At 43.7% G+C, this 17724-nt stretch overlaps 1 protein-coding gene across 3 annotated transcripts in view; it reads left to right on the forward strand.

Moving 5' to 3' along the window:
- Positions 1–497: 497 nt before the first annotated feature.
- Positions 498–17724, forward strand: part of ITFG2 (integrin alpha FG-GAP repeat containing 2) — an 87896-nt gene continuing 70669 nt past the window's right edge. For all 3 annotated transcript variants that reach the window (XR_010068391.1, XM_063309865.1, XM_063309866.1), the window contains exons 1-4: positions 498–615; positions 1809–1904; positions 6579–6620; positions 14733–14907. Coding sequence is in view for 2 of the 3 variants with exons in the window: in XM_063309865.1 (XP_063165935.1) it covers positions 520–615; positions 1809–1904; positions 6579–6620; positions 14733–14907 (409 nt within the window). In the remaining variant the exon portion in view is untranslated. The remainder of the gene's footprint in view (positions 616–1808; positions 1905–6578; positions 6621–14732; positions 14908–17724) is intronic.

Raw genomic sequence — 17724 nt, forward strand, 5'->3', positions numbered from 1 at the left:
TCCTCAGCCCCATGAGTTGTCTGAGGTAAACCAGGACAGGCCTGGATAGTCTCCGACTCATTCCGCGCCGCTCAGCCAGGGAGCACATCCCGGCAGCTGGCTGGGGAAGTTCACCTAGAGCAAGTCGTCGAACTGAGTGCGCCGCCCCTCTTCACGGGGGCGCTCCGAGGGCACAGAATGCCAAGGGGCTCCCGGGAAAGCCCAGAGGCTGCAGCGCAGCCCCACCTACTAGGGCAAGCGCCCTATCGAGTCAGGCATCCAGAAGGGCGCTCTCTAAGCCCACTGCCGTACAGTACGTGGCAGCGCGGACGTGCTCTCCAGCCGGGCTGGGGCTGCTGATCTGGGGGCGATGCGGGTCGCCCCGGGCTGCGCAGGGGGCCGGGCGCGATGAGGGGCAGCCGGCCCTGCCCGCCGACAACCCGCGGCGTCTCCCGCGTTCTACTTCCGGGACGCCGCGAAGACCGGAAGTTCCGGCGGCGGTGCGCCGCGGCCAGCGAGACGCGCCGCGCTAGAGGGGCCATGCGTTCGGTCAGTTACGTCCGCCGGGTGGCCCTCGACTTCGGTGGCAGCCTCTTCCCGCGCGCCGTCTGCCTGGGCGACGCCGACAATGACGCGGTGGGTCCGCGGGGCCGGGACCCTTCCCGGAGGGCGAGCGGGCCGCCGGTTCGGAGCGGGGCTTACCCGGCGCCCTCTCCCTGAGCAGCGGCGGGCCTCGCGGAAGCGCCTCTGGCGTCGGCCCCGCCGTGCCCTTTGGCTGGGGCGCGCCGGCCCGAAGTTGGAGGAGGCCCAGGGGCCTCTTCTCAGCTGCGCCGCGCCCCCGACCCGCCTCGGCTCTTTCTCCGGAGAGCAGAGTGAGTGGGCGGGTGGGGGGACCTCCCCGCGGGCCTCGGGGCCTTCCCTCGGCAGCCCGTTCCCGCGCCCGCCGCTCTCCGGCGCCAGGCCTGGCAGGGCAGGCCCCCCGTGGAGGCCGGGGCCTTCTCTGGCTCTGCTGGCGGCCCCGGAGGGGAGGCCGAACAGAAGCCCTATTTTGCCCGGCTGCTCTTCCTGCACAGGCAGGACTTGGGGACGCCGCTAGCGCCGGAGCCCTCGACGCGTACCTCTCTCTGACTGAGAAGGCGAGGGACGGGTCCCAGCAGCGCCTCCCTTGCCTTTCCCTGCCGAGTGGGCCGTGCTGTCTGCTGCCGTAGAGATTAAAATGCTGCTGTTGCCGTACTTCGTCCTCAGGGGAGAACATAACCGATGAGTTAGAAAGATGAAGACCTTTTTCCTTGCAGATGTTTAATAAGGCCATCGTGGCATCGAATTGGTGAGGCTAGTCAGCTATTAGCTTCGTGTTTCCCTCTTTCTTGAATATTGGAAAGACCCTAGTGTGCCCAAATGAGAGGCCCATCAGTATCATGGAGCTTAAAATTTGACTTTTACGAAACCGCTTTCCTGCTTTTCAAGTTTAGAGCAGAGATCCTGATTTTTAAAAAATAATTATTATTTATTTAATTATTATTTTAATCTTAGTAGTAGTTGTTGTTATTACTATTATTATTATTATTGGCCCTGCTTCTGAGCTTTTAATAGCTGGCTGAGGCATGTAATTTTTTTTTTCTTTTACCTGGCATGGAAATAAAATGATGAGAAAATAGGTATTTTGTTTGATTGCTACCTTCAAGATTGGCTGTCATTAAAGACATTGTAGCCAATTCAGTGTCACATAATTGGAGATTTATAATAATTGGGAAATAATGGGGAGGAGGTGAGGAACACTTTCAAATTAAGAAAAGAAACCCTATTAATACTTTTTTTTCCCCCTCCAGGTGAATGAACTAGTGGTAGGAGATACCAATGGAAAGCTTTTTGTATACAAAAATGATGAAAGTCAGCCTTGGACTATGCGTTCCTGTCAAGGAATGGTGAGTGGAAGTGAAATCTACCCTTCTCTTAATCCTGTTAACAATCCAGTGTTTCCCTGCAGATTAGTCTAAGTAATAAGTAACCCTGCTGGGTCAGATCATCAAAAGGGCCTGTAGATTCCATTTCAAAAACTGCTAGTCATGTACTTCTGGGAAGCTTATGGATCAGGCTGGAAGAACAACTTCTCACTGGGTTTTTATTTTATTTATTTATTTAACTTATTTTGTATCCCGCCTTTATTGTTTTTATAAGTAACTCAAGGCAGTGAACATACCAAATACTCAATGAAGATTCTCAGTCATCCAGGTGGAATTGTCTGTAGGTTGAGTCACGGCAACTGGATTTCTTTCTTTTTGGTTGAAATGTTTCGCTGCTTGTCCAAGCAGCTTCTTCAGTCTGGGCAAAGGTTGGTAACAGGACCCCATATATGTCTTCCAGGGTGGCTGCATGACTCAACCTACAGACATATCAAATACTCCTTCCTCCTCCTGTTTTCCCCACAACAACCCTGTGAGGTGGATTGGGCTGAGAGAGTGACTGGCTCAAGGTCACCCAGCCAGCTTTCATGCCTCAGGCAAAACTAGAACTGACAGTCTCCTGGTTTCTAGCCCAGCACCTTAACCACTAGACCATACTGGCTCCCTGAATTCCCAGTAGTTGCTATATGAATATACCAGCCTCTACACGTAGAGGTTCCATTGAAATACAGGTAGTCCTTGCTTAACGACTGCCTCATACAGCAACTGTTCACAGTTAGGATGGTGATGAAAAAGTCACTCTGCAACCAGCTCATGCATTTATGACCTTTGCAGCTCTGTAAAGTAAAGGAAAGCTAAAGTAAGATCATAAGCACAGTCGCAGTTTCACTTAGCAACCACTTCACTTAAAGACCAAGTTGCTGGTCCCAATTGTGATTGCTATGCGAAGAGTATCTGTATTATGAAAAATAGCTATTAGTACACTTATTCTTCATGAAATTGTATACTGGTCTTCTAAAACCAGCCACTGTCATATTTTATGGCAGCAAATTCCATACATTGTGATGTGAAGAATTGTTTTCTTTTTCCTATCATAAGTGCGTTGGCAATCATTGAGCAACCTCCAGCAAGGAGACAAGAGAAATCTCACCAGACGTTTGCCCAAGCAAGAGCCTGTAAGGTCCTGGTGGAAAAAGGAAATATTCTTGGCAAGGGGGTGGCAGACGACCACTCAGAGAACCACAGTTGCAGCACAGTGGCCATCCAGGGCATCCAAGAACACCTGTCCGAGGGCCATATTGCCTTTGTGCTGGTGAGGGCAGCCTTGCTGCTTTGTGACCTTTGCTGCAGTTCTGTGAAATACTGCTGCTTTCTCTCAGTTGGTCAGAAGTGCTTGACTGCCAGGGCCATTTTATCATTTTGTGTGGCTACAACAAAGCTTTGCAGTGTATTTATTACAATGATCCTGCCTATGCGGACCAAACATGCAGCACCAGCATCCATAACTTTGAGGAAGCCAGGACAAATTATGGCACAGATGAGGACATCTGGTTTGTTTACCAAAATAGCTGACATTCTGGCTCGGTGTTTTCAGTTCATTGCCGGCAGCCAGTTCACTGCCATCCTGTCACCATCTCAGGGCTCTTGCTACAGAGACGTTTGCTCCCAGACTTTAACAGGTTGTAAGCAAAGGATGCATTAGGCTAGAGGGGACTGAAAGGAGAACACAGTTTATGCTTGGTTGTGAGCCACCTTAATTTGTTCCTGAAGCTGGATATCCATTGCTATAATAAATAATTAAATGTATTTTTCAGTTGGGTTGCCCATGGACCCCAGGTGATTTTAGATGACTGCCTGGGGGGTTTGACTCTAGCCCCAGATAAAAACCTTGCCAGTCCCCCTCCCTAAATGAGGGTAGACTGCTGAAACAAAATGACTGAACTCTGTTCTGAGGCTACAACCAAATCCAGTTTGGTTGTCCAGTTCTAAGCATGCATCCATCCTCCTCTCTGGGCCATTATTTGGATTCCCTCCTGTTGGTTACCCTCCTGACTCAGCTTGGTTCTTTTTAGCCACTCTGGCAAGCTCTTTGACTGCTTTAGAGCCAGGCTGTTGCCCTGTAGAAAAGCTAATACATGCATTTTTACATTTTACAAATGTGAAAAATTTTGGGATGCAGAATGTCTTTGCACAGAAATAAACTCTTCCTGGAGGTGAGGATTAATGGAAGGAAGAGTTAAATTTCGCCTCTTGAAATACAGGGGGAGATCAAGTTGTATGTAATAAATCCTGTTGGACTGGATGAGAAGCTGGTAGACAGTGGGATTCTGTGTTTGAGCTGCAAATAAAATGGAGGGAGGATACCACTGCAAATTTCTATGGCCCTTTTTTCTGCCCTCCTTGTCTATATGGAGATGCTGCTATGGCTTGTACTATGGTCCTTGAATAATTAATAATAATTAATTATCTGAGCAGCTGAGGGTGTCAAAGGCTGCTGTGGTATAGACCTATTTATTTGTTCGTTTGTTTTCCAGCCTTTATTATTTTTATAAATAACTCAAGGCGGGGAACATACTTAATACTCCTTCTTCCTCCTATTTTCCCCACAACAGCAACCCTGTGAGGTGAGTTGGGCTGAGAGTGACTGGCCCAAAGTCACCCAGCCAGCTTTCATGCCTAAACCGGGACTAGAACTCACAGACTCCTGGTTTCTAGCCCAGCACCTTAACCACTAGACCACCCTAACCCTATCTCCAGAAAGAGTAGAAAAATTCTCCTTTCAGGAGGCAATGTTCTTCATTCTTTCTAGGTGGTTTCTAGTCTCCATCATCCCTTCAAAGAAGGCAAAGCTTGGGGAGTTTATGTCACTCGCTTCTGCTTGAGATGCTGAGTAGGTAGGAGAATGAGGAAAGTCTGGTCTCTGGTGAAGACTTCTGATGGGCTTTGGTCCAAGAAAACAAAGAAACACCCTGTTCCTGCAGTGAGGGAATGATAGTACTATGTTATTCAGGAAGTATATGACTTCTCATGATTGACCTGGAAAATCTACTGTTAACTAGATCATCACATCTGGGAGATAAGCTGAATGATAAGCTGAATCAGTTGGTATCTGCCTTTGGCATTTGCTTGCCTGCAACCATAGTCTCAAGAGAGCCAATTTGGTCTAGTTGTTAAGGCAACAGGCTAGAAACCAGAAGGCTGTGAGTTCTAGTCCCTCCTTAGGCAGGAAAGCCGGCTGGGTGAATCAGCCAGTCACTCTCTCAGCAAACCACTTCTGAAATCTTGCTAAGAAAACTGCAGGGAGTCCAGGCAGTCCCCGAAGATTAGACACAATTGAACGGCAAAAAAAAAAGGGGGTCTTAGCTCAACATACAGATTTAATTAAAGTCCAGTCCTCCCTCACATTTATTTAAACACTTATTTAGGAATCAGGTTGTCCAAGTGAACCTCTCTAAACAGTGCACTGGGGCATCTTCTGTCTAGAAAGATTCTGTCTTTCCAAGTGCCTGTAAAGTGCCTTGGCAGGGTGTGTGTACATGGATGCCTCCCTGACAGAAGTGTGGCTCCTGCCCCTTCTATCATGAACAACTCTCCTGCCTTTCTGGCTCCTGAGCAGAGGAAGAACAATGTCCCAAGAGAGCCGTTCTTGACACACCACTTCTTGTGTATAGAAGGATTTGCCATGCTTTCTGCTGCTATGGCTTTCCTTTCCTTTTTTATGTTGACCTGCACCAGACAACAAGGGTGTGTCATTTGTTATCTATCTGTTTTTAGTCTTTTTATCCTTTTCTTCAGCCCAAACAATTCTCAGAGCAGTCTGCATGAAATTAATGAATAAAGCTAGTCTCTGCCCCTAGACTTACCGTTTAAAAGACATTGCAGAGAAGAAAGAAAAAAACCATTTCCAGGCACCAGCTCTCAAAGCGTAATGCTGCTTCCTAAGTATCAAGGAAACAGATTCAGTTCAGGAAGAAAAGACACCAGAGGGAGCTAATCTTTCAGCAGGGCTGGTGGAATGCCCCAGCTTCCCTCCTTCCCTCTTGTCAGGGTATTTGGCGAAAAAACAACACTGAGCCGAAGTTGCAACTCTAGTTCTTTATTGTTTCTACCATACACAGAATCTTGCCAGACTAAAGGTTCCCTAACTGAGCTAAAGGAAAAAAATAACCTTGGGAATCTAGGGCGGTGCCAGTCTGACTTTCTTCCTCACCCCACTCCCTCCAAGCTGTGCAAGCTGTGAGAACGCTTATCTGCCTGGAGTGTGCTCTCTACTCCCTCAGCTCCGAGCTCCATCACATCACTCCCCTCTTCAGGGGCACATTCCATCACACCTCTGCCCACTTGTGCTGCACCCTGATGAGAAAGTTGCTGGCTAGAAGCGTTGGAAGTGGAAGATGCCAAGTTGAAGATGAGCCTTGTTTAAAAGCTGGAGAGCCGGAGCAATCCTAGGGCTTATTTTGAGGCTTATCCCTCCTTCAAGGCTCACCCTTATGACTCAGCAGAGTCACTTGCTGAGATGGGCAGCTATAGAATCGAATAAATAAATATAAATAAACTTATCGGCAATACTCTTCTGTGCTACTTTGGTTTTATATGCTGTATTGATTGGCATAACCACTTCTTTATCCTTTCCTGTTCTTTATTTTGGGGATGGAGAGTATTACAGCAAATCAAATAAATACTTTCCTTTTTCAGCTCACCTGTGTTGGTGTTGGAGATGTCTGCAATAAGAAGAAGGTAACTACTTTAAAAACATCCTTCCAATTTTGTGTGTGCACATTCGTCCTTGTGCTATGTCATTGCAGCAGAGTACCAAACAATATCAAATTCTCTTTGCAGCTATGGGAGAGAACAAGGTAACGGTATGCTAATATACTTTTTGATTCCATTGTTAAAAGTCCTTCAGTCAGCCTGTCTAATGGGAATTGAAGAGACATCTTCCATTAAGACATAGAAATGGAAGCCAGAGGATACAGGAAGAATAGGTGATGATTCTAGATACGTGTAGTAAGGATGTAGGGAAAGAATGATTCTTTTGGTTGGTCGTAAAAATATTTGAAACCAAGATAGCTTTTCTGTGGGGTCTGGCTACACTCATTCTTCAATTTGATAAAATTTGAGGGCGTTCAGGGCAACTTTCTAAGGTTGCTTGGTGCATTCCTGGTATGGAATTCACTATAGAGTGTGGCTGAATAGGGTAGAGGCCAGAGTATGGACAAGCCCATGTGCTACAAGACTTGCCACTCTAATTTTAAATGATAGATAGATAAATCTTTATTATGGCCTTAGACATAAAAATTAGAGCAGTAAGAACAATAAAACAATGGAGTCCATTTGCCCATCAGGTCACAGTTAAAATGCACTAAAAATATCAAGCCACTATGTCCAACCGTGGGCTAAAATACAAGAAGCAATAGAAAATATCCAGAAGTGGGTGGGCTCTGTCAAAAGGGAATGAGGGCAAAATCGCTGCAATAACGTAAGAAAGAAGCAAGCATAAAATCAATGCATTTAACTAGTGCTGTGTTCAGTTCGTGCCTGCCAAATTTTGCAAATAGTTGTGCAGAATCTTGCAACTTTAGCTGTGATGCAGGAACTATCACCCTCTAATAGAAATTGGGCATGGGCTGAGTCTGATCTATCAGGGCACCCACCAATTGGGAACAATAAGCCTGGTCCTTTTACCTCTATAGAATGGTCAGTGGAGGATGACATGTTCCCAAGTTTCTACCTCTCCCATGTCATGGACAAGTCCTTTCAACCATGGGGAGCTTTGAAGTACAACAGAGTGGAGCATTCAGCATCTTGCCAACATAAAAGCTTTTCTGTGGCTCAGTGTTTCTAATTGCAAAAGGTGCCCCACAGAAGACACTAAATATTTGAGCCACCCCGAGGCCAAATAAACTGGTGCCTTCCTAATATCTCCCTGATGTTCTACATCAAGGATTCTTTGTTTACTGGCTGAGCTTAGCCTTGTCAGAGCCCAGTACTAGGACTTCCAGAAGGGAGAAGCCCGGGAGGCTTAGTTTCAGTCTGATCACTGTGATCCAGAAAGATTGGTAGGTGTCCTGGAGGATCAAGGGGACCAATCCTCTAGGGTTATATGCTAAGTTCAGGCACTGAATTAGGGAGTCAGGATACCCTCTGGACTCCATTTTAATTATGCCTACATCTAGCCAAAGGGTTGCATTTGGGACACATCAAGGGAGTTGTAAAGCTGCCCTAGGAAACGTAGACTGCAGTTGTTCTAGAGGAGGAAAGCAAGGGAAGCTAATTTTGACTGATGGCTTCTTTGGAAGCAGGGCATCGTTGACAAATTGCAACTGGATATTTTCCAGAGGTGTTTCTGATCTTAGATAAGGCCATGCTGAAGCCCAAGCAATAAATTCTAAGCATGGTATCTTAGTATGAACTTGGCAGAATTTCCATAAGATTGATTGTGGAAATAGTAAGTGTTTTAAACAGGTTGAGGATCCCAAGCAACTCACAGTTAAAAATGCCACAGGGCTTTATTTGTTCCATGCCAGAGCCTTGCCCAGACTCTTGATGGGATGGTTCCTATATTTTGCAAAGGGTTGCAGAACCCCCTTTATCATAAATGTTCTCCTTCAAAACCTGGGCCACCTAAGCCAATTAGGTCACAAGTGGTCATCAAGAGGGCCTTTATGACAGCCCCAGTACCACTACTTGGTCTTTTTTTTAACTACAGACTCAGGATATGAGAAACAGATGGAGATTTAGAATTTTTATTGTTTGCTTTCTGAACTAAGGCTCCACTTACTCACTCAACGCTGAATCTAGCTGGCTAAGCTAGGTTTGAATTCTAGAAGAATCAAGGTGGGATTCCTGCCTCATTCTGTGAGGTGGTTCCAAAGGATTCCAGTTCCTATCCATTTCTGTAACTTCCATCAAAGTCCAGTCTTACCCTGCAGTTTTCTGCTTGAGTGCTGTGCTTCATCTAGTTCCCATGGGAAGTATTTGTTATTTTGGGAACCCTATCTTGAGACATCTTCTCTGAAGGTGACTTTATCTACTGCTGCATAGCCTGAAATCTTCCAGAAAAGACTTTGCCTCCATGGCCTTTATTGAATGATTCATGCATTCCATCTTTCATATATGCCCATTTACACAAATACACATGTCATAAAGGTACACATTACTACTATGCCATGGTATTACATATTAATCAGCAGTACAGGCTAGGGACAATAAGTTGGCTTGAATATGACCATACTTGGTTAACGTATTATCCTTATACGGTTTTTCCCATCAATAGTTCACAGGGGGACATTTAGAAAGACCCCCTCTGGAGTGGGATTGCCATTGATTGATTGATGATGTGCCATCAAGTCGTCTTGACTCCTGGTCACCACACAGATTGATTTTCCCCATCACAATCTATCCCAAACCTGGTCTTTCAGATCTTCCAATGGTGCACCCATTGCCACTGTAACAGCGCATCCACCTTGCTGCTGTTCATCCTCCTCTTTCCTTCCATCTTTCCCAGCATTAGAGCCTTCTCCAGAGAGCTGGGCCCTCACATAATGTGTCCAACGTAGGATAATTTGAGCCTGGCCATTTGTGCCTCAAGTGAGAACTCTGGGTTGATTTGTTCGATGATTCATTGGTTTGTTTCCTTGTCTTTTTTTCCCCCCCACTGTATTCTCAGGTGTCTTCTCCAACCCCCAAGTTTAAAAGTGTCAGTACTCTTCCTGTCCTGCTCCTTCAAAGTCCAACTTTCATCTCCATAGAGTGTCACATGGAATACCATGGCTTGCAGAATTCTGACCTTCGTAGGTATAGAGACATCACAGAATCTGAATATCTTCTCCAAGGCCCTTCATGGCTGCTCAGTCAAATGCTAATCTGTGGCATATTTCTTGACTGCTTATTCCTTTACTGTTGATGGGTTGATCCGAAAAAGCAGAAAGCTGTCCATCACTTCAGTATCTTCATTGCCAGTTCTAGGGCTAGTTCTATCTGTTGTCGTTAGTTTGGTCTTCTTTATATTTAGTTTTAGTCCCATTTTTTCACTTCCCCCTTTAACTTTTATTAATGTTGCTTGCAGATCCTTTGCATTTTCGGCCATCAGGGTAGTGTCATCAGCACAGTACAGGTTATTGATGTTTCTTCCTCCAGTTTTCAAAGCATGCTCATCCTCCAATCCAGCTTCCCTTTAATATATATTCAGCATATAGGTTGAATAAATAAGGTGAGAGTATACAGCCCTTTCCCACTGCTTTGGCAACCTGGAGCCAGTCTATTCCACCGTGTTCTTTCTGTACTGTGGTTTTTTGACCTGTATATAAGTTTCTCACGTGGACAGTGAGATGTTCTGGGATTCCTGTTTCTCTGAGCACGTTCCACAGCTCGATGCGATCAATGCAATCAAAGGGCTTTCTATAATCAGTGAAGCACATAATTTCTTTTTTGTATTCCTTGGCTTTCTCAGTTATCCCCCGTGCATCAGCAGCGTCTCCTGATCCTCGCCTTTTCTAAAGTCAGCTTGAACATCTGGCATCTCTTTTTCCATGCAGGGCTCTAATCTTTGTTGGATGATCCACGTTTTGCTAACATGTGAAATTAAGGATATTGTACAATAGTTTGCAACGTCTCCTTTTTTGGTATTGGAATATAGATTGGCCTATTCCAATCTGTTGGTCACTGTGTTGTTCTCCAGATTTGCTGGCATAACTTAGTGAGAACCTTTGCTGATTCTTCCTCTGTTGCTTGCCATATTTCAGTGGGTATTTCACCGGTTCCTGCAGCCTTCCAACTTGTTAATGACTGGAGTGCTGATCTCACTTCATCTTCTAGCACTAGAGATTCTTGTAAGTAGGAGATATCTTCTAAGGGATCTTGGATGTTGACATCTCTCCTGTACAACGTCTCAATACGTTCCTTGTATCTTAGCTCTCCTTTGAATCAGTTACTATCTGTCCACTACAGTCCTTTAGTATACCAATTCAAGGTTGGAACCTCCTCCTCAATTTGCAGATCTTTTGGGAGACTTTACTTGTTTTTCCATGTCTGTTTCCATCTTTGATATCTTTATAGATGTTACTCTAATACTGCTCCTTGCCTCTTCTAACAGCTCTCTGAAACTCTTTGTTAACTTCCTTTCTGAGATTTTTATCTTTCTTGGCTTTGGCTTCTTTTCTTCTTGACAATTTTCAGTTTGTTCTGACATAACAGTTTGTTTTCTTCTCTTTCTTCATTTTTGGTAGTTTCTTTCCACATTCATCCTTAACTTCTTTAAGTTCATTCCATAATTCCCCTGGTTCTCTATCAGTCAGGTTCACGACTTCAAAGCGATTTCTGATATCCTTGAAAATTGTGGGTCTATGTTCAAGATCGTGTCATGGAAACTGACTGGCCATCTTTCTTCTGCTTTAGCTTAACGTGGAACTTGCACACGAGCGGTTCATGACCTGTTCCACAGTTGGCACCTGGCCATGTCTTTGTATAATCGAGCTCCTCCACCTCCTTTTAACAGTAACACGGTCCAGTGATGGTGAACCTTTTGGGCTTGGTGTGTCAAAAATTCAGAAAATGCCTAAGTCAACTCTGCTGCCTCCCCTGAACAAAAGGGAAACAATTCTTTACATATTCATTTATTTTTTTAAAAATCATTGTTATTGCTCCTTCACGTGAAGCCGGTTCCTGGAGAAGCTGCTTGCAAATTGCAGGCTGCTTCTCCAGGAACCAACTTTGTGTGAAGCCAGCAACAGCACGCCCCTTCACTCACAGGCGCCCCTTCGCACCAAGGCATGCCCTCTGTGCCTCTTCCACAAATTGCGAGTGGCTTCTTCAGGAACAGGCTTCACGCAAGAGGGAGCAAGAAGACAGATGGGCAGCGCAGTGCAGGGCAGCGGGGGCCTCGGAGGGGATGAGGGCAGCTGTATGTTTTAGGCCTGTTCACCACTCCCAAGGCAGGGTACAGGGTGGCCAGTAGGGCAGCAATGGGGGGAGATAGGCAGGTGAGGGGAGTTGCAGTGACTTTTGTTCGTCCAGTTTCTTTGGTCACTCAACCAGGGAAGATAGTAGTTGCTGTGTGTTGGTGATCACTGACGTGTTACCCAAAACATCACGGCATGTCATCTTTGACACACGTGTTGTAGGTTCGCCATCACTGATATAGTCAGGGATTGAAACATTATTTTGGTTGTTTGAAGACAGCATTAGCTATGAAGAATTCATTGGAGTGGCAGAAATTGATAAATTGGTCTCCTGCCTCATTTCAGATTCCTAAGCTATACAATCCAGTTACATTTTCCTTTCTTGTTTCCAACTTTGGCGTTCCAGTCTCGAATCACAAGTAGTGCAACTTGCTATTTCTGTTGATTTCAAATTGAACTTGATCATAGACCTCTTCTTCTGCTGTTGTTGGAGCATGGATGTGGATGATTGTCATATTAAAGGGTTGCCCACAGTCTAATCAATACTATTTGATCATTGATTGCATTGTAGCCAAGGACTGCTCTTGCTATACCCTTCCTAACTCTAAATGCAACACTGTGTCTTCTTTGTTTTTCATATCCAGAGTAATAAACAGTGTGATCTTCTGACTGAAAGTGTCCAATCCCAGTCTACCTCAGTTCACTGATGCCTAAAATGTCAATTTGTACTTGTTTCATTTCATCTTCCACTATGTTGAGCTTTCCTTTTTTCATGCTGCTTACATTCCATATTGCTACTGTAATTCTGTCTTTGCAGCTTCAGATTTTCTTTTCCTGTATGGCAACATTAACAACTAGATGTCCTGAAGGCTTTAATGTAGCCAGGTGATAAAGACCATTAGTACCCTGAAAGATCCTCAGCGCTTTCTCAGTAGCATGCTCAGTGCCCTCCAACCCGAGGGGCCCGTCATCTGGCGCTATATCATCAGTTATTTTATATTTTCCATCCATGTGGCTTTCTTGGTAAAAATACAGGCCGTGCCATTGCGGCCTCCCATGCAGGATGAATCAATGCCTTTGCCATTGTCCCTCAAGTGACCCTCTGCCTCCAGCATCCTCCTGTGTCGCTGCTGCCCAACACAGGTGCCTGCTGGCTTTAGCTGGGCCCCTGGGATGGCCTTCCCACCTTGGGTGACCCTGCTGGGGATACGTACTCTTGGCACACCCTCCTGGTGCTCTTTGCTCACCCTCCCAGGAGCCTCCACCACCACAGTGGGGCAGCATAGCAGGATTGGAGTGGGTGGGGATTGCCATTGGCTCATGTCCAATTCTGTTTTGCCTTCTATACGTGTCACTTTCTGCCAAATAAGGACCTTAGAAAAACGTTTGTAGAGACGAAGTTAGTACAGTTTAGAGATGCAGACCTGTAAGGTTAAGCCAAGTTGTCTCCTGACCGACAAGCAGTAGCAGCAACAGCAGGCCAACTTCCTTCAAGTTGCAGCTGTGAAGAAAAGGGATGAGTTGCTTGGAGTATCCCAGCACCTTTTCTCCTGCCTCCAGTTCTTGCATGTAACACATCCGTCATTAACTCAAAGATGTGGAATATTTATTACATTTCTACTGCTATCCTGTGGGACATTAATGTCTCAGGTTGCTTCCATCCTGCACTATCTGTGATGCTCTATAAAACACACCATCATTAAGCTCCTGGGCGTGCAGTAGAAAACGGAGTAACAAAACCTAGATCTTGAATGCCCATCTTAGTTCCACTAAGAAAGGAGGGGAGTTAAATGTGTAAACATCTCACCAGTGAATGCTCTCTGCATGTAGAAAACCAGCAAGTCAAGATAAATGATAATATGGCAGGAAAGTGTCTATCTTAGTTTTCTTGCATATGAGAATGAGGTTTTTCCTTACAAGTGAAAACATTAGTTGCTTCCCATACATATAATCTGTGTTGAGAGAGAGAGAGAGAGAGAGAGAGAGAGAGAGAGATATATAATTTATTTATCAAATTTTACCACCGCCCATCTCCCTGCAAAGAAGGGACTGGGTGGATTACAATAAAAGCAAAGTTTAAAATTCAGTGCAATTATAAATACAATAAATAAAAATAAGAAAAATATAAAATATAATAAAATCCAGATGGCTGAAGGTTCTCTATCAGTCCATGAGCATAAAGGGCCATTCTAGGGCTCTAGCCATCCCCAGGAATGACTATTCTCCTTCCTGCTCCAGGCATGCTGGCAAAACCAGATTTTTAGTTTTTTATGGAAGTCCAGGAGTGAGGGGGCTTGTCTCAACTCCGGGGGAAGGAAGTTCCAGAGGGCAGGGGCTACTGCAGAGAAGGCCCGTTTCCTGGACCCCACCAGATGGAATTCTTTTACAGATGGGGTCCGTAACATGTCCTCTCTGCATGACCAGGTGGGATGGATCGACGTGATGGGGATGAGATGGTCTCTCAGGTAACCTGGCCCCATGCCATGTAGGGCTTTAAAGGTAATAACTAACACCTTGAATTGGACTCGGGAGCAAACTGGAACCCAGTGCAGCTCGCGTAGCAAAGGTGTTACATGTGCCGACCTTGGGGCACCTAAGATAGCCCATACGGCTGCATTCTGGACCAGTTGTAGCTTCCGGATATTCTTCAAGGGTAGCCCCATGTAGAGCACATTACAGTAGTCTACATGGGAGATGACCAGGGCATGAGTGACTGAAGGGCCTCTCGATCCAGGGAAGGGCATAACTGGCACAGTTGATAGTTGAACTTGACTATATTGTAAGAGTTTCAAATGTAGATAATTGTTATAAAAATTCTGATCGTGCCATTCTAATGCGTGTCTTGCTCATTGACAAAAATATTCCCAGACTAAAATCACAGCCTTCAACTGTGCTATTGCCACCCTCCCTATCTTGCTACCCCTTACTTGTTCACATCTTTCTTTGCCAGAATTTGGTTGTTGCAGTGAGTGCTGAAGGTTGGTTTCATCTCTTTGACCTCACATCACCCTTAAAGCACCCGGATGCTCTGGGCCACCATGAGCTCCCGACAGCAGATGATCCAAAGCTGGCGTTCAAGCAGCATATACCAGCCAACACCAAAGTTATGCTGATCAGTGACATTGGTAAGTAAACACTTGTGTTGAACAGTAGCAGCTTCCAGAGCATAAGAATAAGTCATGGGTATGTAAGAAAAGTGACGCAGGTTCACAGGGGTAAGTAGATGAAGTCCTGTTTTATTTTACTTCTTCTAAGACTTAAATCATAGAAGGAGGAGAAAAAAAAAATGAAGCTAAACTCTTGGCCAATAGAACGAAACCTACAAATTACAGTTTGGCACTGTAGCTTTTAACTCGGTTTTAAGGAAATTAAAGCACAGTTTACTTAATTACCTTCTAGTTGATTTGCATATTTTCCAAATGCTAGAAGCTCATTTAAATAATGAAGCCAGTTTGAAATTGATCACAAATTAATAAATGTTATTCTCCACGTAAGGGAAAAGTACAGCTTTTTATAATTAAGAGTTTTTATGTTGAAAACTCAGATAATAGTTACAGTGACCATATGTCCTTTATTATAAAAGACAGTCCTTTATTTCAGAAAGCTGTCCCTTAGATTTTTTTTATTTTTCAAAAATTCACTTTTATTTCGGTCATTTAACTTTTATCATACAAATGGTACCACAATGCATTCATGTGAAAAATATGGAAATTAAAATAAATTTGCATACATTATTTTAGGTACTATTTTAATCTCGTCTTGTTTTGTGTTAGAAATACAGGAAATAGAAAGGGGGAAAGTATTAATTAAAAGTTAAAAAGTTAAAAACATTTAATAAAAATATTAAATTTATATAGCTCTAGCCCAATGCCAGGCCACATTGATGGCAGAGGCGTTTCTGACCAATAAGTCACTCTGTGTGTATGTCGGTCCCAAAGGGCACTGTAAAAGATGGGTAGTTCTTTGAATATTGCCACATTTGCAGCAAATATCCTTGCCCTTAGGGAGAAATCCTCATTTTTCCATATAATCTTAGGTTCTGGTCAAACCAGTGTGCAATCTGTTTATATGTGATCAATGACCAGCAACATAAAATTAATAAGAACAATAAACAGCATCAAACTAAATCAAATGAATACAATTATACATAGACAACTATAAATCAAAACAATTACCATATAATCTCTAAATCCCTAATAAAATAATAACATATTTGTTTATCTAAACATTAATAGATCTGTTATATATTATTTTGTAAAATGTATATTCTCAAGAAACTAACAAAAACATTAAAAAGTAGCTAATCAAAATATTCATAAAAATAAAAAAATAAGCAGAGATTCCTACTTCTTTAACCGGTATTGCCTTATTATCATTGCGGCAGCACAAAATTTAGCTACTGCACGTGCGATGGCTGGATTTAAATCCTGAAGAAGATGGTTCTCATAAAAACTATCAGGTCTCCCAGGGAATCTTTCTATTAAGGGGAATATATATATTGATCTTATATCCCTGTAATATTTACAGCGTAATAAAACATGAGAGATGTTTTCAACCTCCTCAATGCCACATATACAGATTCTTTCTGCTAAGGGAGTTTTATTATACCTGCCTTGCAGGAGTGCTGATGGAAGGATATTGAGTCTAGCTCTAAAAAATGCTATTCTGATCTTAGGAAAGGTTAGGTCTTTCAGATAGCTTGCTGGATGTACCCCATCTTATCTGATTTCTACTGTGCAGGGATATCCTATTAACTTCTGACTGGAATTCCATGTCTCTTATTCTATTAATAACCACCTGCTTGGCTTGATCATAACCTAAGGATTGTAGAAATATTGGGGAAAGCCCATATAGAGCCAGCTTACGCTCTATCGCCTATTTCCAGGGGAGGAAAAGTTATCAATCAGGACTAGAGGGGTCAAACCAACTGGGAAAAATTGAATTTTCAACCAAAATATTAATATCATCTTCCAAACCCTAACCTGGATTTGCGGTATTCCTGTTTCCAGTCTCAGCTGGGCATTTGATGTTCCACCAGGTGCAGCTAAAATTGATCGCAGGAATTTTGTTTGTACAATTTCTTGTGACACTTTTTTCAAAAAAAATCCTGCTTGTGCCCCATAAAGAATTTGTGCCAATGTTTTGGCCTCAAAAAGTTTTAAGGCTGCAGGGACTAATTGTCTTCCGCCTGTGTAAAAAATGTGTTTGATAGCATTTGAGGACCTAAGGGCTAATTGCACCGCATAGTTCAAATGTGCATTCCCTTTCGAGTGGAAAATCACTCCCAGATATTTAAATGCATTGACTTGTTCTAGGCTATGCCCTTTAACTCTCCAAGAGTATTGAATAGCTCTTTTGGCAAAGACCAGGATTTTTGATTTATCAAAATTAAGAACCAATTTATTTTGTATGCAGTAATTTAATGTTGCTGCTATAGCTCTTTTCAATCCAATTGGGGCTTGTGAGATAACGGCATCATCAGCATAAAGAAGTATTGGTACTTTACGTTGTGCTAGATTGGGAGGATGAGAATCCAGATTGTGAAGAAGATCAATCAAGGAGTTAATGTATAGATTAAAAAGGGAGGGGGCAAGAATGCATTCCTGGCGTACTCCTTTCTTCACACTTACTGAGCCAGATAAGGTCCCTAGGGGATTACACCTCAATCTTAAAGTAGAATTAGAATATAATTTCTGTGTTAAATAGAGGAGGTGTCTATCAATATTTGTATTTTTTAATTTTTCCCAAAGAACACTTCTGGCTATTGAATCAAAAGCCTGTTTAAAATCAAGAAAGGCCACAAAGAGGGAAGATTTCTTTTTATATATATATTTTAATACAAGATGATGAAGCACCAGGATATGATCAGTTGTTGATCTCCCCTCTCTAAATCCAGCCTGTTCATCTCCCCTCTGACAAAATGCAATATTGTAATTTATTGT

Source organism: Candoia aspera, chromosome 8, assembly GCF_035149785.1.
Source record: "Candoia aspera isolate rCanAsp1 chromosome 8, rCanAsp1.hap2, whole genome shotgun sequence".
NCBI lineage: Eukaryota > Metazoa > Chordata > Lepidosauria > Squamata > Boidae > Candoia > Candoia aspera.